Here is a 17,627-nt window from a genome sequence, read left to right as displayed (position 1 = left end):
CAACGGACCATTATTCTAAAGTGTTACCAATAATTCTAACTGGAAGGCCAAATGGGCACGATTAAAGCAGAAAATAGTGCAACACTGTTTTATTAATTATGGTATATAATTTAATTTATTAAGTTGCCTGCACTTACCATTTGATTTTGATATATTTGTATATTTATAAACGTCCGCAAGAAATGAAAACGTTGGTCTCTAATCATTTGAATAAATAATACATAATCATTTTATATTTATGATACCATTATAATAAATATGTTATGAATATTAAAAAATATAACAATAAAGGTATAATAATAAATATATATTTTTTATATATTTTTTTATAAATATATATTTTTAAATAGGTACGGATTCAAAAACAGAAGGAAGTTACACATTTAAACGCTATGTTGTGCTGCAGGAAAATGAAATAACGTTACCTAACACATGAAGCATTCAGTTCCTCATAATATTTCTTCAAAATAAAAGTCCTTGTGACGTTTACTTCGGAAATACGGATGCGCCTTTCTGCTTTCTCTACACACGTGCAGCATGGAGTCTCCACGAGATGAATTGGATCTCGATCGGTCTCAGGTAAACCAGAAATATTTGATAGTTTCCCCCCTACATATTTGTTAAATTGTCATAAGTTTGTTATATGCTTGTATATTTACGTTTTGGTGGGAACCTTGTAAAAATCTAGTAACAAACTAACTTAGACTGCAAGTTGGCTAACGGCTGTAGCCAAGCAAGCACCCAAGTCTCGAAGTAGTTTAGATATAAAACATATAGATGTTATCTTTGCTTTTATTATTTATTAAATGTATGTGCCTCATGCAGTTGCACTAGTTAAACAGTAAATTTTGGTTACTGTCTTTGTAAAATGTCCTATGGCTGTTACTGACTTTGGGTATTAGAGCTACTACAGTTTGAAAGACATTAATTGAGTTAATTACATGTATTACAGGTAACTAAAGCTGTACAGGCATTACAGGCATGTCTAAAGAGCAGCTCCTTGTCCCAAAAGCTCTTCGAGAATGATGGTCAGGCCATCTCTCTACTGTTAACTCAATGGAAAATCCCTAGAAAGGAGCAAACCATTCGCATGTAAGTATTTCAATGGAAATAAATATAGAATCATTGATTTAGAGAAACTTAAGATAATTAAGTATGATATTGTTCTTACCAAGTGTGTTTTGCCTTACAGTTCTTTACCCCATGGGCTGAGGACTGAATCAGGAGACGTGTGTCTCTTCACCAGAGATGAACCCAGAATGACCTCAGAACAGACAGTGAGATTCTACAAGAAGTTACTCACAGAGAGAGGGCTCAAAAATGCCATAGAGGTATTTCATCTGTCTAATTGTTACAAGTTTACTAGATTTATATGCGCTTCAGCAAACCCTTTCCTTCTATCTCTAGTGCTGGTCATGGGTTAAAAAGTGCTAGAGTAATTCAGAGTGTATCCAGACGAGTCTCCTCCTCTATTGGAGCTTGTCTCTACAAACTTTGAAACAATCGCGACTTCCCAAGCAGGTCCATTTTATGTGACAATATGCATTATGAAATATGGCGTCATCTTAAATGTTTACAACAATTTTTGTGTTGTTAGGTGATTCCCTTCAACATGTTGAAAACTGAGTATAAGCCCTTTGAAGCCAAAAGGAGACTGCTGGGCAACTTTGATTTGTTTCTGTCAGACGCACGCATCCGACGCAGGTTACCCTCTCACATTGGGAAGCATTTCTATGAAAGGAAAAAGTAAGTTTGTTTCTAACTCTAAATACACACACATACACAAAAAACAGATGTTGACAATAGACAATGGTCTTTTTTTTATGCCTGTGAAATTTTGACGCGACCACATCTTTAGCCTGGCAGAAAATGTGCTCTTAAACTAATCACTGAAAGCGTTTAGTAGATCATTTGTGCAGATTTTCTGTATCTATCAGGGTTGTCTGTCATTGTGACATTGATTAAAGTTTTCTCTCTCTCTCAGGGCTCCTCTGTCGGTGGATCTAGAGAGTAAACATCTAGTCAGAGACATGGCGCGCCTCATTCAGGGCACCAGTCTCACTGTCTCAAATAAAGGCTCTTGTTGGTATGAACATTGTTTCTTTTTTTGTGGTACACTACAGTAGGTTGAAGCACTACAGCAAACCATTTCCTGCTCCGTCACAGCTGGAAGTGGGTTAAAACTGTGCAATAATAACTCATAGTGTATCCAGACGGGTATCCTCATCTGCTGGAACTTGTCCCTACAAACTATGATACATGAGTTTTTTTCTTTTGTTTTAAATGCTTTGACCTGATTGTGTGGTTTATCATTACAGCATGGTACGTGTAGCACATTCAGGCATGACAGCAGATGAGATGGTTGAGAATGTGATGACAGCGGTTTCCACCATCTCAGCAAAGTTAGCAATGGTGAGTAAGAGTTTTGTGTACGTAACCAGCTCTTTCTTTTCGCAGTATCATTTACTATTATTTTCTTTGCCTATTCTTGTGTTTTTAACGGGATGATGTATGGTTCTGTTCCTCAAGTTTTGACCTACAACCTATACTCTGTTTCACTCTCAGACAGGAAAAAACATAAAAATCATCCATTTGAAGAGTCAGACCTCAGTTGCGCTGCCCATCTACACCTCTGACCTGAGTCATCTTGCAGTGGTGGAGGAGGCCCGGAAGAAAGCCCGTTCAACAAAGGTGAAGTTGCTTAACAAATGCAAAACCGATATGTGGCCAAAAATAGTTTTTTTTGTAAAATGAGAAGTCATTAATTTTACCCATTTAATTTTTAGGGAGCAAAAAAGAGGAAGAGAGAAAATAAGAATAGAGAAGTGTCAGATCTGAAAACGAAAGAAACCGAGGAAGAGAAAGACAGTAAAGAAGAGGAAATACCACAGCTGGTGCCAATCGAGATGCCAACCAAAAAGCCAAAACAGGAGGTCAGCGTCTGTCTATCTAACAAGGGACCGATAATAAAACCGATATTTACACTGCATTGATGTGTTAATGTCATAATGGTGTTGTATGTGTGATGATTTATGTTTTTATTTTAAATGAAATTTTTTTGTTTTTGCAGACCATATCTAAACAAGGACTGAAAAAAGTACCAAAGCCTGCTGCTGGCAAAGGACTAAAGAAAACCGTAAAAGACACAAAACTGGCCAAGAAAACACCAAAGGTCACAGCACGTGGTCTGAAGAGAAAAGCTAAAAACAAATAAAATTGTAAATGCAATTAATGTGCAGCTTTCTCATCCTGCTAACAGTTTATATGGATATGTATGGAGCAGAAATTTGTATTACACATTGTTTATGAGGTTCATTTGAGCATTTGTTCTGATCCATGTGAATAGTGAATTAAAAGAATTGTAAATCTGACTAGTCTTGAGAATTTTCTGCAACCAACCGCTTTTTTGGTGAATTTATTTAAATGAAACAAGACTTTGGTTGATTTTCTTTTTCTTCTTCCCCAATGGGAGTCTATGGCAGCCATATGAACTTTTAGTAGGAAAAGAATGAAACCAACTCTAGTGCCATCACCAGTTCAGAAAAAAAAAGAAATAGTTCACCAGATTACTCTCACATAGCCAGATCTTCAGACTGATGGCAGAAAGCAGTGGTCCGTGGGCATGACGTATGAGGCTGACGTTACTTTCCTTATGGTGATCACAATCCATGAATCATGGAATGATAACTTGCACGAAGTCTCTGCCCATTACAGTAGTCGCCACATTAAAAAGTTTTTTTCTGGCAGTCTTCACATTTTGTGCAGTTTTTACCAAGTTGGATCAGATGATCACTGGAATGAACTGCACAGAATTCACTGAACAGAATGTTATTTTTTTTAAAAGTTAAGATGATGCAAATTTAATGATGTCAACCAAAATTTGGATCAGAGGCTGTATCTCAGAAATACTTTGATCTATTGAAATGAAACTTGGTAGTGTTTGTCAGCAGGGTTCATACCAAATTTGGGAAGAGTGTGCTACAGGTCATGAGATCTGAAAAATTGCTTTTTTTTCCTTTTTTTTTTTTTGGTTATAACTTTTGAACAGTTTTGCCAGCAAATCCAAATTCTATGTGTCTATGGATTCCTTGTTTCATGCTGAATCCGTGGATACTTTTTTTTTTAAACTTCTGAACCATATCTATCATTCATGTACATTCTGTTTCTCCTCTTTCTCTTCTTCCGGCTCTGCATTGCGCTTACTGTACCTTTGGTGCTTGCAGATATATTATATTACATGTATTTGATGAGCTGGATAATGTGTTGGACCAGCTGCTCTTCTGTTTGTGCTGTTGTTCCTGGTATACGTTACATGGGTTTGGTTTGAGTTCTTCCATTTGGATTTATAATGGTCATCCTTTTGTTTAGTTGTTTTAAAGATCTTTTGAAAGACCTCCTATTTAGACTCATCTTTTGAGACAAGCTTGATCATTCTCTCTTTCTGACAGTATTAAGCTTCCTGGATGTACATCTTCGGCTGATCCCAACGAAATCAACAGTGTTCTCAGAGACCAAACAGAAGGCAAGTAAAAAAAAAAACTAATTTCTGATGCTACCAATTAGTCCCAAGGACAGTGCTTAGATAATGATGTTGTTAAAGGAATAGTTGCCCAAAAAAATTAAATCGCATTTTTGAGACAACATGAGGTAAATACATGACAGAATTTTCATTTTTGGATGAACTATCCCATTCAGAAAGCAATTTAGATTTTTGCAGACCAGATACACATCTGTCAAAGTGAGTTGACATGTATTTTTCATTTTTTTTGTGCAAGTTTAGATTCGTCAGGATGCATACTATGGATCAGTGTGATTTAAGTGAAGATGTGACTCAGCAGACGGTTTCAACTCCAGTTCGGGACCCCGTACCCAGAGACCCTAGTTGTTGGACTTACTACCACAAACCCATCTTCATCTTGATCGCTGGTGGGCTAGCATTAGCTGCTGGTTTTGTGATAATCCTCAATTCTAGTGGATTACTTACTAGTAATTCTACAGACACAATGGCTGTGGATGATGAAATGGGCCCATTGTGTCTTTCACTTGGGCTGATGTTTGCTGTGTTCGGTGTGGTCTGGACATTGATCATAAAAGAAAATGTAAAACACAAAAGGCGGATGATCTAGAATTAGATAAAACAGTAGCCAACAATGTCACATGGGATACCTTTATGTAAATATTACTAGTGTTAACATTTTTATTTTTACTTGATGTATGATTGTTGTCATTTTGACTCACGTGTAGTGTGTTTTGATAGTCATTTATCTTCAGGATTGGGATCCTGATAAAGTTTTCTGATAAAAGCATTACTTTACTGCTCAACATCAAGGTTTATTCACTTCAGTGTACTTTGAACATCATCTGTACAGGTGTACGTCATGTTTCTCGCAATGTGTACTTTTAGCACTGTAGTCTTCTGGGCGGACAAGCTGCAGTCTAGTGATACAATTCGATAAAAAACTGGATATGGAGAAAAAGCATCCAGGAGTTGGTCGTTGTAAATGTGCATTTTGGTTTGCTGTTTTTCACGACATTTTTGGACTTTTTGTCCTCCTGGTTGGTGTGTTTTGGGACATCTTTTTCCATGACTTTTTAATCTTCGCTGGAGCTGTGATTATTTTCCTGAGTCTCATCTGGTGGGTGTTTTGGTACACTGGTAATATTGAAGTGCCTCCTGAAGAGCTGGAGGACAACGTTGCTCAATACAAACGCACTAAAGGAATTTCAGGCGTTATGCATAAAGTCTCCAGCAGTCTCTCCAACGGACTGAGGAATTCCTTCAGGAGAAGTGGAAGAATCAACACTCAGGCTGAAGGCTCTCAGGCAAACCGCACGGCCAAAGCAGATCAACCTGTTACTATTGCCATGAGCTCCTATCTGAATACACAACCACCTGGGACAACCAACCATCTGAACCGAGATCCTTTAGTGATATAATATACAGGTAAAACTGTCTTAAATGAATACATAGTTTGATAATACATTGAAACCAGTCATCTTCCATGTCATTATCTATAAGCATGATCTTTTTATTTTAATGATCATGCAATGTGTGGGCTTGTTAATCATTTATAGCATTCTGGTCTTTAGGTGGGCCCCTATTGGCCAGGAGAGAGAATCAAATAAGACTTATCTTTTGTACCACACACCGCAAACTTTGTTCGACATTCAATGTCAGGCTCTGATTTGCATCTCTATTCCCATAGTGCTCTGCAGGGAGACCCTCCTCTTCATATCTGCATCGATGCTGCCTAGAAATGACTTGCCTTTAGAAGTGCTTTAGAGATCTTTAGGATCATCAGTGTTTTCGGCTACATTTATATATAATTGTTCATATATACATTTTTTTTTTAAATATTGTTTAATCCACTTTTAATCCAATTAAACTAAAATATGTTTGTGTTATTTAATATAATATGCTAGTCAAATATATTTGATTTTTATTATTTTCATGTTGTATTTTTGTGCTATTTTTACTATGTTGTCCCACTATATCTAATAAGCAGTGCTTGCTTTTATATGTTTATATAGCAGCATCAGGAATATATTATCTGTTATGTATACAGACTTTTGCAATTAAAATAATTTAAGAACATATTTATTAGTCCGTTTTTATTTTATTTGAAAGGTCACTATTGAAAGTTGAAACTATTGACACACTGTAAAAAATGATGATAAAATTAACTGTAAAATACTTTGGTTAACAGGAAGATACCTACATATGAGTAGGCCTACAAATTATAATATAATGTTAGTTTACAGTAAAACTGTTAAATGTAACATTTTCAGAAGTAAAAAAAGAACAAGTCATCTTATAATTTACAGTGAAAAACAGTGATATTTCATGTTTCCCCCATGGTGACACTTCACATTTGATGGTATTTCGTTTAGGTTTTTGTTATCATACATGTATATTAGGGTTTTATGTTACAATTAATGTTATTTAATTAATGTTTATTGCATCATTTTAGTGTCCATGTGTGTTATATGGTGTTTTGCATTTATACACCTTCTACATATTAGTATTTATTTACCTCAGCTTGTGGAAAGGCTACTTGTGATGAACTTTGATTCTTCATGTGGCTTTCTCTTTACTACCTGTGTTATTATGGTGGTTGTCAGTATATGTTAAAGGTACAAAACAGATTTTAGTAGCGCATGGACTTTACAGGCTTAAATTGTCATTTAAAAAAATAATAAATGATCGTTTTAAACTGTAAAATGTATGGGTTGTTTTGTAAATATGGACAGAATTATTCTGGAAGCGGCTATTTTTGTCTGTAAAAACATTATTATTATTTTTTTTACAATGTAGTTACATAAATAGATAAACAAAAAAAATCTCTCATTTTATCATGAGACAAGTTTAAACTGATGCCAATGTTGAAAGACGAAAGTGTTGATGGCTCAGGGACATCCCCTTCTTAAGACATATTTACATACTGGGGCATAATAAAATGTTGGCAGCTGTGTAAGTTCAGTGACTCCTAGCACCTCGGTGGAAGATGCTTATCTTTATATTGCTGCTTTACATTATTATTTATGCTGAGGGAAAATGTGCAAAGAATTATTATTACGATGGACTTCTTGAGGAGTGTCAACATTGCTCCATTAGATGCAACTCCCCACCAATTATTTGCAAAACATTTTGCACCTCAAGTAAGTATCGTTTTTATATCTGATTTCATTTTTATTTTCAAAACTAAGATAGTTGTACAAGCACATTGAATTTACTCATTTTATGTATAAATGTAATGGTTACAGTTATGGTAAGTCAACATACTCCTTGCAGAAGTTGTTTAGAATTTTAAATTTAAAATTTTTTTTTTTACTGCCCTGAAGAAGCTACATAATATTAAACATTCAATATATAATAGAATATTTTTCTCTCTCTCTCTCTCTCTCTCTCTCTCTATATACAGTATATATATATATAATTTTATGTAATTTTCTTGATGAAATTTTCTTCTAAAATGAGTATTTTTATCAGACTCCTATGTGTAGGTTCAGTAATTTCACTTTGATGCAATGAATAGGTTCTTTTCATTGCCATTAAAGTGGTGAAACAACTGAACATAAACATAGGATCCTGAGAAAAATGCTCATTTTAGAAGAAAATATCAGAAAGCACTTAGAGGCTTTTGCATTTGAACTCTTCATATATTCATATATTCATATATATATATATATATATGTGTGTGTTACAAGACAATCACTTGAGGATATAAACTAATTTGTCTTCTGAAATAAATGGGTAATATAAATGCATAAAAATAGCTGTACATGAGTTTCTTTATAGGGCAGTGCAACAAAAAATACCAGATGCAATTATTCTTTTTTTTTTTTTAAATAGCATTTTTAAATGCTATTATTTAAATAAAATAATTTAAACTCTTGTTATTTCTGCAAAAGGAATGGCCACTTATGAGTAGAACTGTATGATGAAGTCCACAATGTTTTATGATTTCAGTCTCTTATTCAGTGCCTCATTTGTGTCCTTTTCAGTCCCGGAAAATGAAGTTGAAAAGAATCAAAATATCCGTTTAATTTTGATCGTGTTTTTTGTGTTCCTGGGAGCTTTCACAGCACTGACCATTATTCTGCGAGTTATACGCAGAAAAACCTGTAAGCCCATCATGAACAAAGGTATATTGCTGCAAGACTTTTGATAGAAAAATGTAGACAGTTTTGTCCAAATTATAATACATTGCTTCAAATGTTAGCACTTTAATAGAAGTGTCATAATCATAGAGCATACATTTTTAGTTTACTGTACTTGATGTTATGTATGGCATTATTACAACAAATATATTATTTCATTTAATATGATTTGTATGTCTAAATATGCTTAAGCTAGCAGTCATTGTTTTTATAGTGACATTAATTGTGTGGGAAACAAATTCTTATAAAGTCAATGAAATGTCACACAGTGATAGGTCAAGAACAAAAGACTGACAGTGAGAGAGGCTCGAATGTCACAGAGCAATCTGAAGATACGGATGAAGCTACAACTGATTTGCCCGATGGATTGAACCAGCATCACTACAACTCCAACCTGCCTCTTCCCTCCACTGAGGAAGGCACTACATTGCTGGTTACCACAAAGACAGTGCAAGCTTACCACTATACACCTGTTATATAGAGAGGAGATCACTCGAACCTCCATAACACTGCACATCATCTGGTGAAGGATGATAGCGAGCATCGTCTCACCATTACTCTGTCCAGACTGGATAAAACTGTCATAACTGCTGGATGCACTAATAATGGACACAGGACTTGAACTTGAACACAGGATGGTATCTGACTGTCAGAAGTGATCATCTCAATGTTATTTAGATGTAAGAATTATCTGCGATAATAGTATTGATAAAATATTCGAAACAATTTTCACCATACTTTGTCCAAAAGGTCACTCTTACACATTTTTTTTAACAATGCAAACCCAGTACACATTTATGCTGTATCTTTGTTAAATTAAAATGTGTTACTTCAATTATGAAGTCTTACAGTTTGTAAATATACTTGCATGACATTTATGTAATAAATTCTTAAAAGGATAGTTCACCCATTTAAAAAAAAAAAATTCTCCAATGTATGACATTTTATCCCCCCAAATTGATCTGTTAGGCACAATGATAGTCTCAGTCAACATTTACTGTCATTATACGAAAAAATGAACGTGAAGGTGACGGAAGTTGTCGGTTCCCAACATTCTGCCAAACATTTCCTTTTGTGTTTCTCATAAGAAATAAAGTCACACAGGTTTGGAACGACACGAGGGTGAGTAAACGATGACGGAGTTGTCATGTTTGTTTGAACTGTCCCATTAAATCAGACTTTCAGAATCCACTGACGTATATTCGACTTCAAAATAGTTTTCTTTATAATTGTTTGAATTATTTATTAGTCTATTTAGGTATGACCCACGTGACAATGTTGCTGTCACGTGAAACCAGGGCAATGTCATGTGACTGACACGAGCGCCGTACAGCGGCATTAGCGAGCTCTCGTTAGCACAACGATACAGTTTAACTCGGTAGAAACAGTTCACTCATGCTAAACAGTAAACCCTTACGATACGGTACTTCATAAACAGAATATTCATAGTTGTGATGCATTAAACGGCTTTAAAAAACTGCTAGAGTTGTCTAAGCTAGGCCTCGTTTGTACTGTAACGTCTAACTGCTCTGCAAGTGAAACTATGGAGAACGACCCAAAATGTAAACAGTGTTGTTAAACATCTTTTGGCATTAATCTGATACTTTTGGGGACCTACACAACCGGGATTCATGTCGTTTGCTAAACCGTTTCATCTGGAATTTCAGAATGAACGGTGAGTTGTAAATATGAGGTGATGGATTCATGCTGTTACTTTGTTTATTTGTATATACAACACATTTATTGTTATCTAAATTGTTTGTGAGGCAGCCAGAGGTTTCAGAACATTCAGTCTGTGTCACGGTAGTTTGAAAATGCAGATCCTAAAATGTCATACTTATTTAAAGAGCTAAATGACAAGACCATTTAAAATGGAATAAAATAGAGTAAACTTGAAATAAAATTTTGATTACTTCGAAGTGTAAATCTGATCGGTCTGTCTACATATCTCCATATCTACAGTAGCTGCAACAACTTCTTAATTTCTTTATCTGTTGTTTGGACAGGTCATGTCAATTGTTACTATGTTGGGTGTCATTCAGGACAAAAATCAAAGTGCATGAAATGAATTACAGTATGAATAACATTATGCTAAAAGATTGACTGCATATACAGTATCTCACAGAAGTGAGTACACCCTCACATTTTTGTAAATATTTTATTATATCTTTTCATGTGACAACACTGAAGAAATGACACTTTGCTACAATGTAAAGTAGTGAGTGTACAGCTTGTATAGCTTGTGTAAATTTGCTGTCCCCTCAAAATAACTCAACACGCAGCCATTAATGTCTAAACTGCTGGCCACAAAAGTGAGTACACCCCTAAGTGAAAATGTCCAAATTGGGCCCAATTAGCCATTTTCTCTCCCCGGTGTCATGTGACTCATTAGTGTTACAAGGTCTCAGGTGTGAATGTGGAGCAGGTGTGTTAAATTTGGTGTTATCGCTCTCACTCTCTCATACTGGTCACTGGAAGTTCAACATGGCACCTCATGGCAAAGAACTCTCTGAGGATCTGAAAAAAAGAATTGTTGCTCCACATAAAGATGGCGTAGGCTATAAGAAGCTATAAGAAGCCAAGACCCTGAAACTGAGCTGCAGCACGGTGGCCAAGACCATACAGCGGTTTAACAGGACAGGTTCCACTCAGAACAGGCCTCGCCATGGTCGACCAAAGATGTTGAGTGCACGTGCTCAGCGTCATATCCAGAGGTTGTGTTTGGGAAATAGACGTATGAGTGCTGCCAGCATTGCTGCAGAGGTTGAAGCGGGTGGGGGGTCAGCCTGTCAGTGCTCAGACCATACGCCGCACACTGCATCAAATTGGTCTGCATGGCTGTCGTCCCAGAAGGAAGCCTCTTTTAAAGATGATTCACAAGAAAGCCCGCAAACAGTTTGCTGAAGACAAGCAGACTAAGGACATGGATTACTGGAACCATGTCCTGTGGTCTGATGAGACCAAGATAAACTTATTTGGTTCAGATAGTGTTACAGCAAATTTACACTGTTATACAAGCTGTACACTCACTACTTTACATTGTAGCAAAGTGTCATTTCTTCAGTGTTGTCACATGAAAAGATATAATAAAATATTTACAATAATGTGAGGGGTGTACTCACTTCTGTGAGATAAATATATATATATAAATGTATCTCTCTCTCTCTCTCTCTATGTATATGTATGTATAATTGTGGGTCTATGAAGAAGAAATAGATCAGTATATTCAAACTGACAGTGCCTACACCATTAAAAGCAGCTTGTGCTTTTCTATGCAGTCAATTGTTTACCATATTGTTAATCATTGTTGTTCATTTCATGCTCTGTGGTCTTTATGTGTTTATTTTAAGTGTTTTTATGCTGCTAAATTCAGCCAGTAATATTTCAGGACACTGTACCTTACAGGCGCGCAGCAAAATGACCTGAAAAGGCAAAACCTGTTAGAGAGACTTCTTGATGCAGTTAAACAGGTACGGTGACATTGAGTTGTTTCATTGACTCTATGATAATTAATTTGAACACAAAACATTTCCTCTTTGACAATGCTGGCTTGGTACGAGGAGAGAAGTGGTTTATATGCTTTTCAGTAGCTAATTATAACACTAGAGATACCAGGATGACTGGTGTATTAGTACTATATATATATATATATATATATATATATACTGTATATACTGTATATATACTGTGTATATATATATATATATATATATATATATATCACATGATTTATGACATAAATTTTTACAATTAATTAATTAGTGTTATATTATTGTCCAAATGTACAAATATCTGTTAATCAGCTGATGTTTTGGCTTAGAAAAAAATATATAAATCCTAATGATAAACAACTGTTTTGCCTTTTGTTTGTGACTATTTTGCCTTTGCCTTTTTATGAACAAACACTCCAGTGCTACATAATGCCCTGTTGAGCCATGCCATTTAATTTTGAGTGCAGAAAACGGTTTATGTTTCTCCCGCTTACCAGCTGTTGTATTTAGTAAGTGAATTTAGTACCAATGGTCGATCAGGTTATTAAATATTAATATTTATCTAGGTGCCCATTAAGCTACTGCAGGGGTCTGTGAAGAAGATATATAATAAAAATGAAATTTTCAACTGTTTGAATAATTTGTATTTTGAAATATAATAATGTTGGTTAAGGACCGAACATGATTTTTAAAAATAAATTATCTTCTCCTCAGTGCCAAATTCGCTTTGGTGGCAGGAAGGAGATTGCCTCGGATTCTGATAGCAGGTGCCATAAAAAGATTACCTATTTATTTAGAAATCTGAGTAAAATAAATGGTTTGATACGATTAAGCCAACATTATGTGCTTTAATTAAATGATCATTTTTTCCCTCTTTTGGTCTTTGTAGAGTCATATGCCTGTGTGCCCAGTTTGAAGTGGTACTTCAACATGGCTTGAGGAAAAGCCGTGGTTTAGCCCTCACAGCAGCTGCCATTAAACATGCTGCTGGATTTAGCAGTAAAACTGAAGCAGGTACTGTATCTGATTCCATCAAATAATGGCCATCCAGACCTTACTTTCTGTCACTCACCTTTTGACAACCATATTAATTGATGTATGATCTTCAGAAAGAACATGCTGAAAAGAAGTGTTTTTCCAAGCTTTTACTCACTGAGCTCTTGAGAGACTTGCCAGAGAGATTTCCCTAGTAACAAAGAACACACGTGGTGTTTTGGGTTGTCCATAGAGGAAACAGATGCTCATAAGTGATCACGCTGGAAAACCAGGTGCTGATACTGTTTGTGAAACCAGATGGTTACGCAACAAGCCTTGTAAAAATGGCAAAAAAGAGAAACAAGGTTTTTCTGAGGTTAGTCTTTTCACCTGCTGTGGTTTTGAGCTGTTTAAAATTAACAGCAGAACTAAGAGTGATACTATGAATCAATGCTGAGTACTTTTAGCTTCTGTAGAGTAGAAAGTTGATTGTCACTCAGAAAGTAGTGGGGATTTTGAGTGATGTTCATTAAGCTTGAGTTTCTATTGTAAATAATGTACTTGATGAACTCTGCTCGAAACTAAAGTCCTTAACATACATGATAAAATTCATAGCTGAATGAGTTCACACGCGTATCTGTTGTGCTAAGTTTTATCTTGCAGATGTTTTTGTGTATATGAGTGAAAGACGAGACATCTGCACAAGGTGTCCGTATCAAACTAAATTAAAAAAAGTGTTTTTATATAAATAGAAAGCATGTTAAATGCTAGTAAAGTGTCTTCTTTAATGTTTCAAATAACTTTTGTGAAAATAAAAAGTCAGTTCAATCGTCATTAAGCGTAACAGATATGTTTATGTAAAAATGAAACGGCATACTTATTGTGACCTATATTTAAAATATATATCAAAGAAAAAGTGATTATACTAAATTTTATTATATTTTACATGCTTGAAATCTTGGTGACAAATAGGTAAAACCTAGTGGTTTGAAGGATAGTGGCATTGATTGGTAAATATTAATTAGTTTTTGGCGGCTGCATGAGTCTTTTAATGATTCTTCTTGTAAAAATGCCTGACAAAATTTTTAGTATATGAACTATTGTTGCACTCAATTACATTTTAGTGGGTTTCTTCTGTAAATCATGGTAAAAATATATGATAGTCATTATTTTTTGCTCAGAAAAAATTTAATTAAACAGGATACATTGTAATGTACGGAAAAAATAACAAAATGTAAAACTATTAAACTTTTATTGTTCTGATGCTTGAAAATGACTGTCTATATATATATATATATATATATATATATATATGATTAAAAAAAAAACAAAACAAAACTATTACTTTTATTAAGGATGCATAAAATTGATCAAAAGTGACAGTAAAGCCATTTATAATGTTTAATATTTCTGAAAATGAGTAATGTTTAAGATTTCTGTTTTAAATAAATGCTGTTTATTTTCTGTTTTCAACACTGATAATAATAAAAAATGTTTTAGTAACACTTTACTTAAAGTCTTTATGTATAAGTCATTATAAAGGGTTATCAAAGGGTATAATGCATTATAATTATTCATAATGTGCATTGTAATGTTATATCTTGTCGTAAATAATTATAACCGAATTTAAAACGCAAAGAGTAAAAAACTACTTTTATAATGCTATTATAATAGCCTACTATATAATAACCTAATATATATATATATATATATATATCCCCCACCCCCGTCCAGGCGGTCCGCGAGAATATTTTCCAAACGTAACCGGTCTGTGGTGTAAAAAAGGTTGGAGTGTTACCAGTGTTTCTTGGGCCCCAAATCTGCAGATTGGAAAGATTTCTTAAAGGGGTCATATGATGCGATTTCAAGTTTTCCTTTCTCTTTGGAGTGTTACAAGCTCTTGGTGCATAAAGAAGATCTGTAAAGTTGCAAAGACTAAAGTCTCAAATCCAAAGAGATATTCTTTATAAAAGTAAAAAGTCATAATGTACAGTATTTGAAAAATAATGTGTTTTTTTAACATTAAAGCATGTCAACATATTCCGTTACACCAAATACACAAAATAACCCCTTTAAGGATCACGTGACTGGAGTAATGGCTGCTTAAAATTCAGCTTTGCAATTACAGGAGTGAATAATATAGAAAACAGTTATTTAAAACTGTAATAATATTTCACCGGATTACAGTTTTGACTGTATTTTTGATCAAATAAATGCCTTGGTGAAAATAAGAGAATATTTTTGTGAAAAAGGTCACATCTGAACCCACAACCTTTGGTTTCCAGCCCAGATATTTAACCACAAGGCTGCAGCAACCTGTATCCTGCAATACCAAAATGTCACAGAGCCCAGAAAAGTATGACCTCCTGAGCCCTATGTGACCCATTTGAAGAAGTGTTACATACAGACAGCTGACCAAGCAAAATGCACCATTGTTTTAATCCAGCAACAGATAAAAAAATCCAAAATTTTCAGAGGGATGTAAATACAGAACTAAAAACTTCCATTTCAAATAATCGTAGAACTTTTGTGTTGGGATTTTATTTCCTAAATTCTGGTTGACAAAATGACCTCCTTTTATACAACTTCTATCTGTCAGAATGTTCTATTATGAGGAACCGAGAATATTAACACGCTGGTTCATACAGGTGTCTATTGTGTGTTGCAGAGCTGACGTTCTGGTTTTATGTGAAGGAGCACCTCAACCGTCATGAGTTGCAGCGCTTCTACTCTCTGCAGAATATCACATCTGAGCAGGGCCGGGGCCGGGCATGGCTTCGTTGTGCCCTGAACGAACACTCGCTCGAGCGCTATCTTCACATGCTTCTGGCAGACCATGCCCGCAGGTACAGACACCCATGATTCACTGTTGTGGATGTCTTCTGTTGTCTTTCATAGTTGTTTTTCTCTACATATCAGTAAGACTCTTAACTTATTGAAGGTTCTTTGGTAATTTCTTTAATCTGCCCCATATTTAGTGCCTTCTATGAAGACTGGGCTTTTGTCCTGGATGAGGAGAGAGCAAGTATGTTGCCCACCATGGCTGCAGGTAATATTTAAGTGAGGTATTTGCCAATTGCTGTTTTGTAGTCGTATTATAATGTGTAGCTCTGCATCCTTCCCTGTGCAAGTCTGAATTCAGTTTATGTGTCAATAGGGCTCAATTCCATATTGTTTGCCATCAACATCGACAACACGGACCTAAATGGCCTGGACCGTGGGGGGTCGTCTGTGTCCCACTTGCTTAAGGAGTCCACACAGGGCATGAGCAGTTTGTGGAAAGAGTCTACTCAAGGTGTCAGCACTCTTCTGCGGGAAATCGGTACCGCCACTGCGGTGGTTCCTGGTTTCATCCCTCGCTCGGATGCTCCATCAGACCCACTGCCTATCCTGCCCCGCAGCACTTCTGCAGGTACTTGTCACATACCATAACAGAAATCCACATGAACTGTCAGAAATATGTGCAAACATTGTACTTTTAGGAGTACAACTTGTCACTGTGGTAGCAACCCCTGAAGGGACAACTTTGTACCTTATCTACACCTAAAAGGTGCATATTTGTATTGTAGAGTAGTAATATGTACCCTTAAGGCTCTGATATACTCGCAGCAAAATTATTTTTTGTTCTCTGCTTGGGGGTAAAAAGAAGTTATACCTGAAGTACCTGAGCAGTGCTATTCTGTTACTGAATATAGACAAATATGTAAATATGTGCTGCACGCTTTCCTTTCAATAACAAAATAAACACAAATGACAGCAGTTAGAAAAGAGCGGTTAAGAAAGCATCTGATCATAGCGAAGTGGATATGTTTGCATAAGCTCTACAATTCGGCACTTTTATTTATATAGTCATTTTATTTATATTTAAAATTTTATTTATACAGTCATTTTATTTATTTATTTATATCGTCATTTTTATTTATACAGCACGTTATACAATAGATTCCTTCAAAGCAAGCGACTTTACAGTATTAAACATGAAAAAAACAGTGTCAGTGTCGCATTCAATTACAATTAAAGCTTCAGTTTCTACTATTATTAAATTAAAGGCATTAATGTTTGCCTAAAAAACCACCACTGGCTCTGCACCCATTTACCTTAATTCATTACTTCAGAGTTATGTGCCCTCTAGAAGCTTGTGTTCTGCAAGTGAATGGCGTATTATTGTGCCATCTCAAAGAGGCACAAAATCACTTTCACTGACTTTTTCATTAGCTGTTCCCTCCTGGTGGAATGACCTGCCCAAATCAATCCGAGCAGCTGAGTCCTTAACCATCTTCAAGAAACGACTAAAAACACATCTGTTCCACCTTTATTTGACCCTTTAACTCTAACACTTCCTATTCTATTTTAATTCTACTTTATCTATATTTATCTTCTTTTTTAATTTTTTTATTAAAAAACCCAGCAAAAAGTAATATATATATATATACAGTGGGTACGGAAAGTATTCAGACCCCCTTAAATTTTTCACTCTTTGTTATATTGCAGCCATTTGCT

General features: G+C 35.3%; 4 protein-coding genes across 5 annotated transcripts in view; all 4 read left to right on the top strand.

Moving 5' to 3' along the window:
- Window positions 1–488: 488 nt before the first annotated feature.
- Window positions 489–3,371, top strand: rsl1d1 (ribosomal L1 domain containing 1). The gene is made up of 9 exons (XM_016488282.1): window positions 489–579; window positions 953–1,092; window positions 1,193–1,331; window positions 1,598–1,746; window positions 1,985–2,086; window positions 2,319–2,412; window positions 2,566–2,691; window positions 2,787–2,933; window positions 3,071–3,371. Exons 1-9 carry the CDS (start codon window positions 538–540, stop codon window positions 3,212–3,214), a joined length of 1,083 nt encoding a protein of 360 aa, XP_016343768.1. The 5' UTR covers window positions 489–537; the 3' UTR covers window positions 3,215–3,371.
- Window positions 3,372–4,784: 1,413 nt separating this feature from the next.
- On the top strand, window positions 4,785–6,345 carry LOC107690070 (transmembrane protein 238). Of its 2 annotated transcripts, none has more exons than XM_016488310.1 (2): window positions 4,785–5,944; window positions 6,207–6,345. In XM_016488310.1, the coding sequence occupies exon 1, from the start codon at window positions 5,467–5,469 to the stop codon at window positions 5,935–5,937; it is 471 nt and encodes a 156-aa protein (XP_016343796.1). In that variant the 5' UTR covers window positions 4,785–5,466; the 3' UTR covers window positions 5,938–5,944; window positions 6,207–6,345. The 2 variants fall into 2 exon arrangements, with proteins under 2 accessions (XP_016343796.1, XP_016343797.1); XM_016488311.1 differs by lacking the exon at window positions 6,207–6,345 and adding an exon at window positions 6,091–6,197.
- A 1,155-nt stretch (window positions 6,346–7,500) lies between these two features.
- LOC107690067 (tumor necrosis factor receptor superfamily member 17-like) lies at window positions 7,501–9,443 on the top strand. The gene is made up of 3 exons (XM_016488309.1): window positions 7,501–7,659; window positions 8,506–8,646; window positions 8,931–9,443. The coding sequence occupies exons 1-3, from the start codon at window positions 7,506–7,508 to the stop codon at window positions 9,140–9,142; spliced, it is 507 nt and encodes a 168-aa protein (XP_016343795.1). The 5' UTR covers window positions 7,501–7,505; the 3' UTR covers window positions 9,143–9,443.
- Window positions 9,444–9,980: 537 nt separating this feature from the next.
- LOC107690065 (sorting nexin-29-like) overlaps window positions 9,981–17,627 on the top strand; it is a 111,541-nt gene continuing 103,894 nt past the window's right edge. Inside the window, exons 1-7 of the mRNA XM_016488307.1 lie at window positions 9,981–10,336; window positions 12,067–12,131; window positions 12,867–12,919; window positions 13,042–13,166; window positions 15,796–15,973; window positions 16,106–16,176; window positions 16,285–16,539. Of these exons, the coding sequence (XP_016343793.1) occupies window positions 10,330–10,336; window positions 12,067–12,131; window positions 12,867–12,919; window positions 13,042–13,166; window positions 15,796–15,973; window positions 16,106–16,176; window positions 16,285–16,539 (754 nt within the window). The 5' untranslated portion in view covers window positions 9,981–10,329. The remainder of the gene's footprint in view (window positions 10,337–12,066; window positions 12,132–12,866; window positions 12,920–13,041; window positions 13,167–15,795; window positions 15,974–16,105; window positions 16,177–16,284; window positions 16,540–17,627) is intronic.

Source organism: Sinocyclocheilus anshuiensis, unplaced genomic scaffold (assembly GCF_001515605.1).
Source record: "Sinocyclocheilus anshuiensis isolate Anshui unplaced genomic scaffold, SAMN03320099.WGS_v1.1 scaffold1877, whole genome shotgun sequence".
NCBI classification, from domain to species: Eukaryota; Metazoa; Chordata; class Actinopteri; order Cypriniformes; family Cyprinidae; genus Sinocyclocheilus; species Sinocyclocheilus anshuiensis.
Note: the sequence above shows the minus strand (reverse complement) of the source record. Positions and strands in the feature narration are given on the sequence as shown.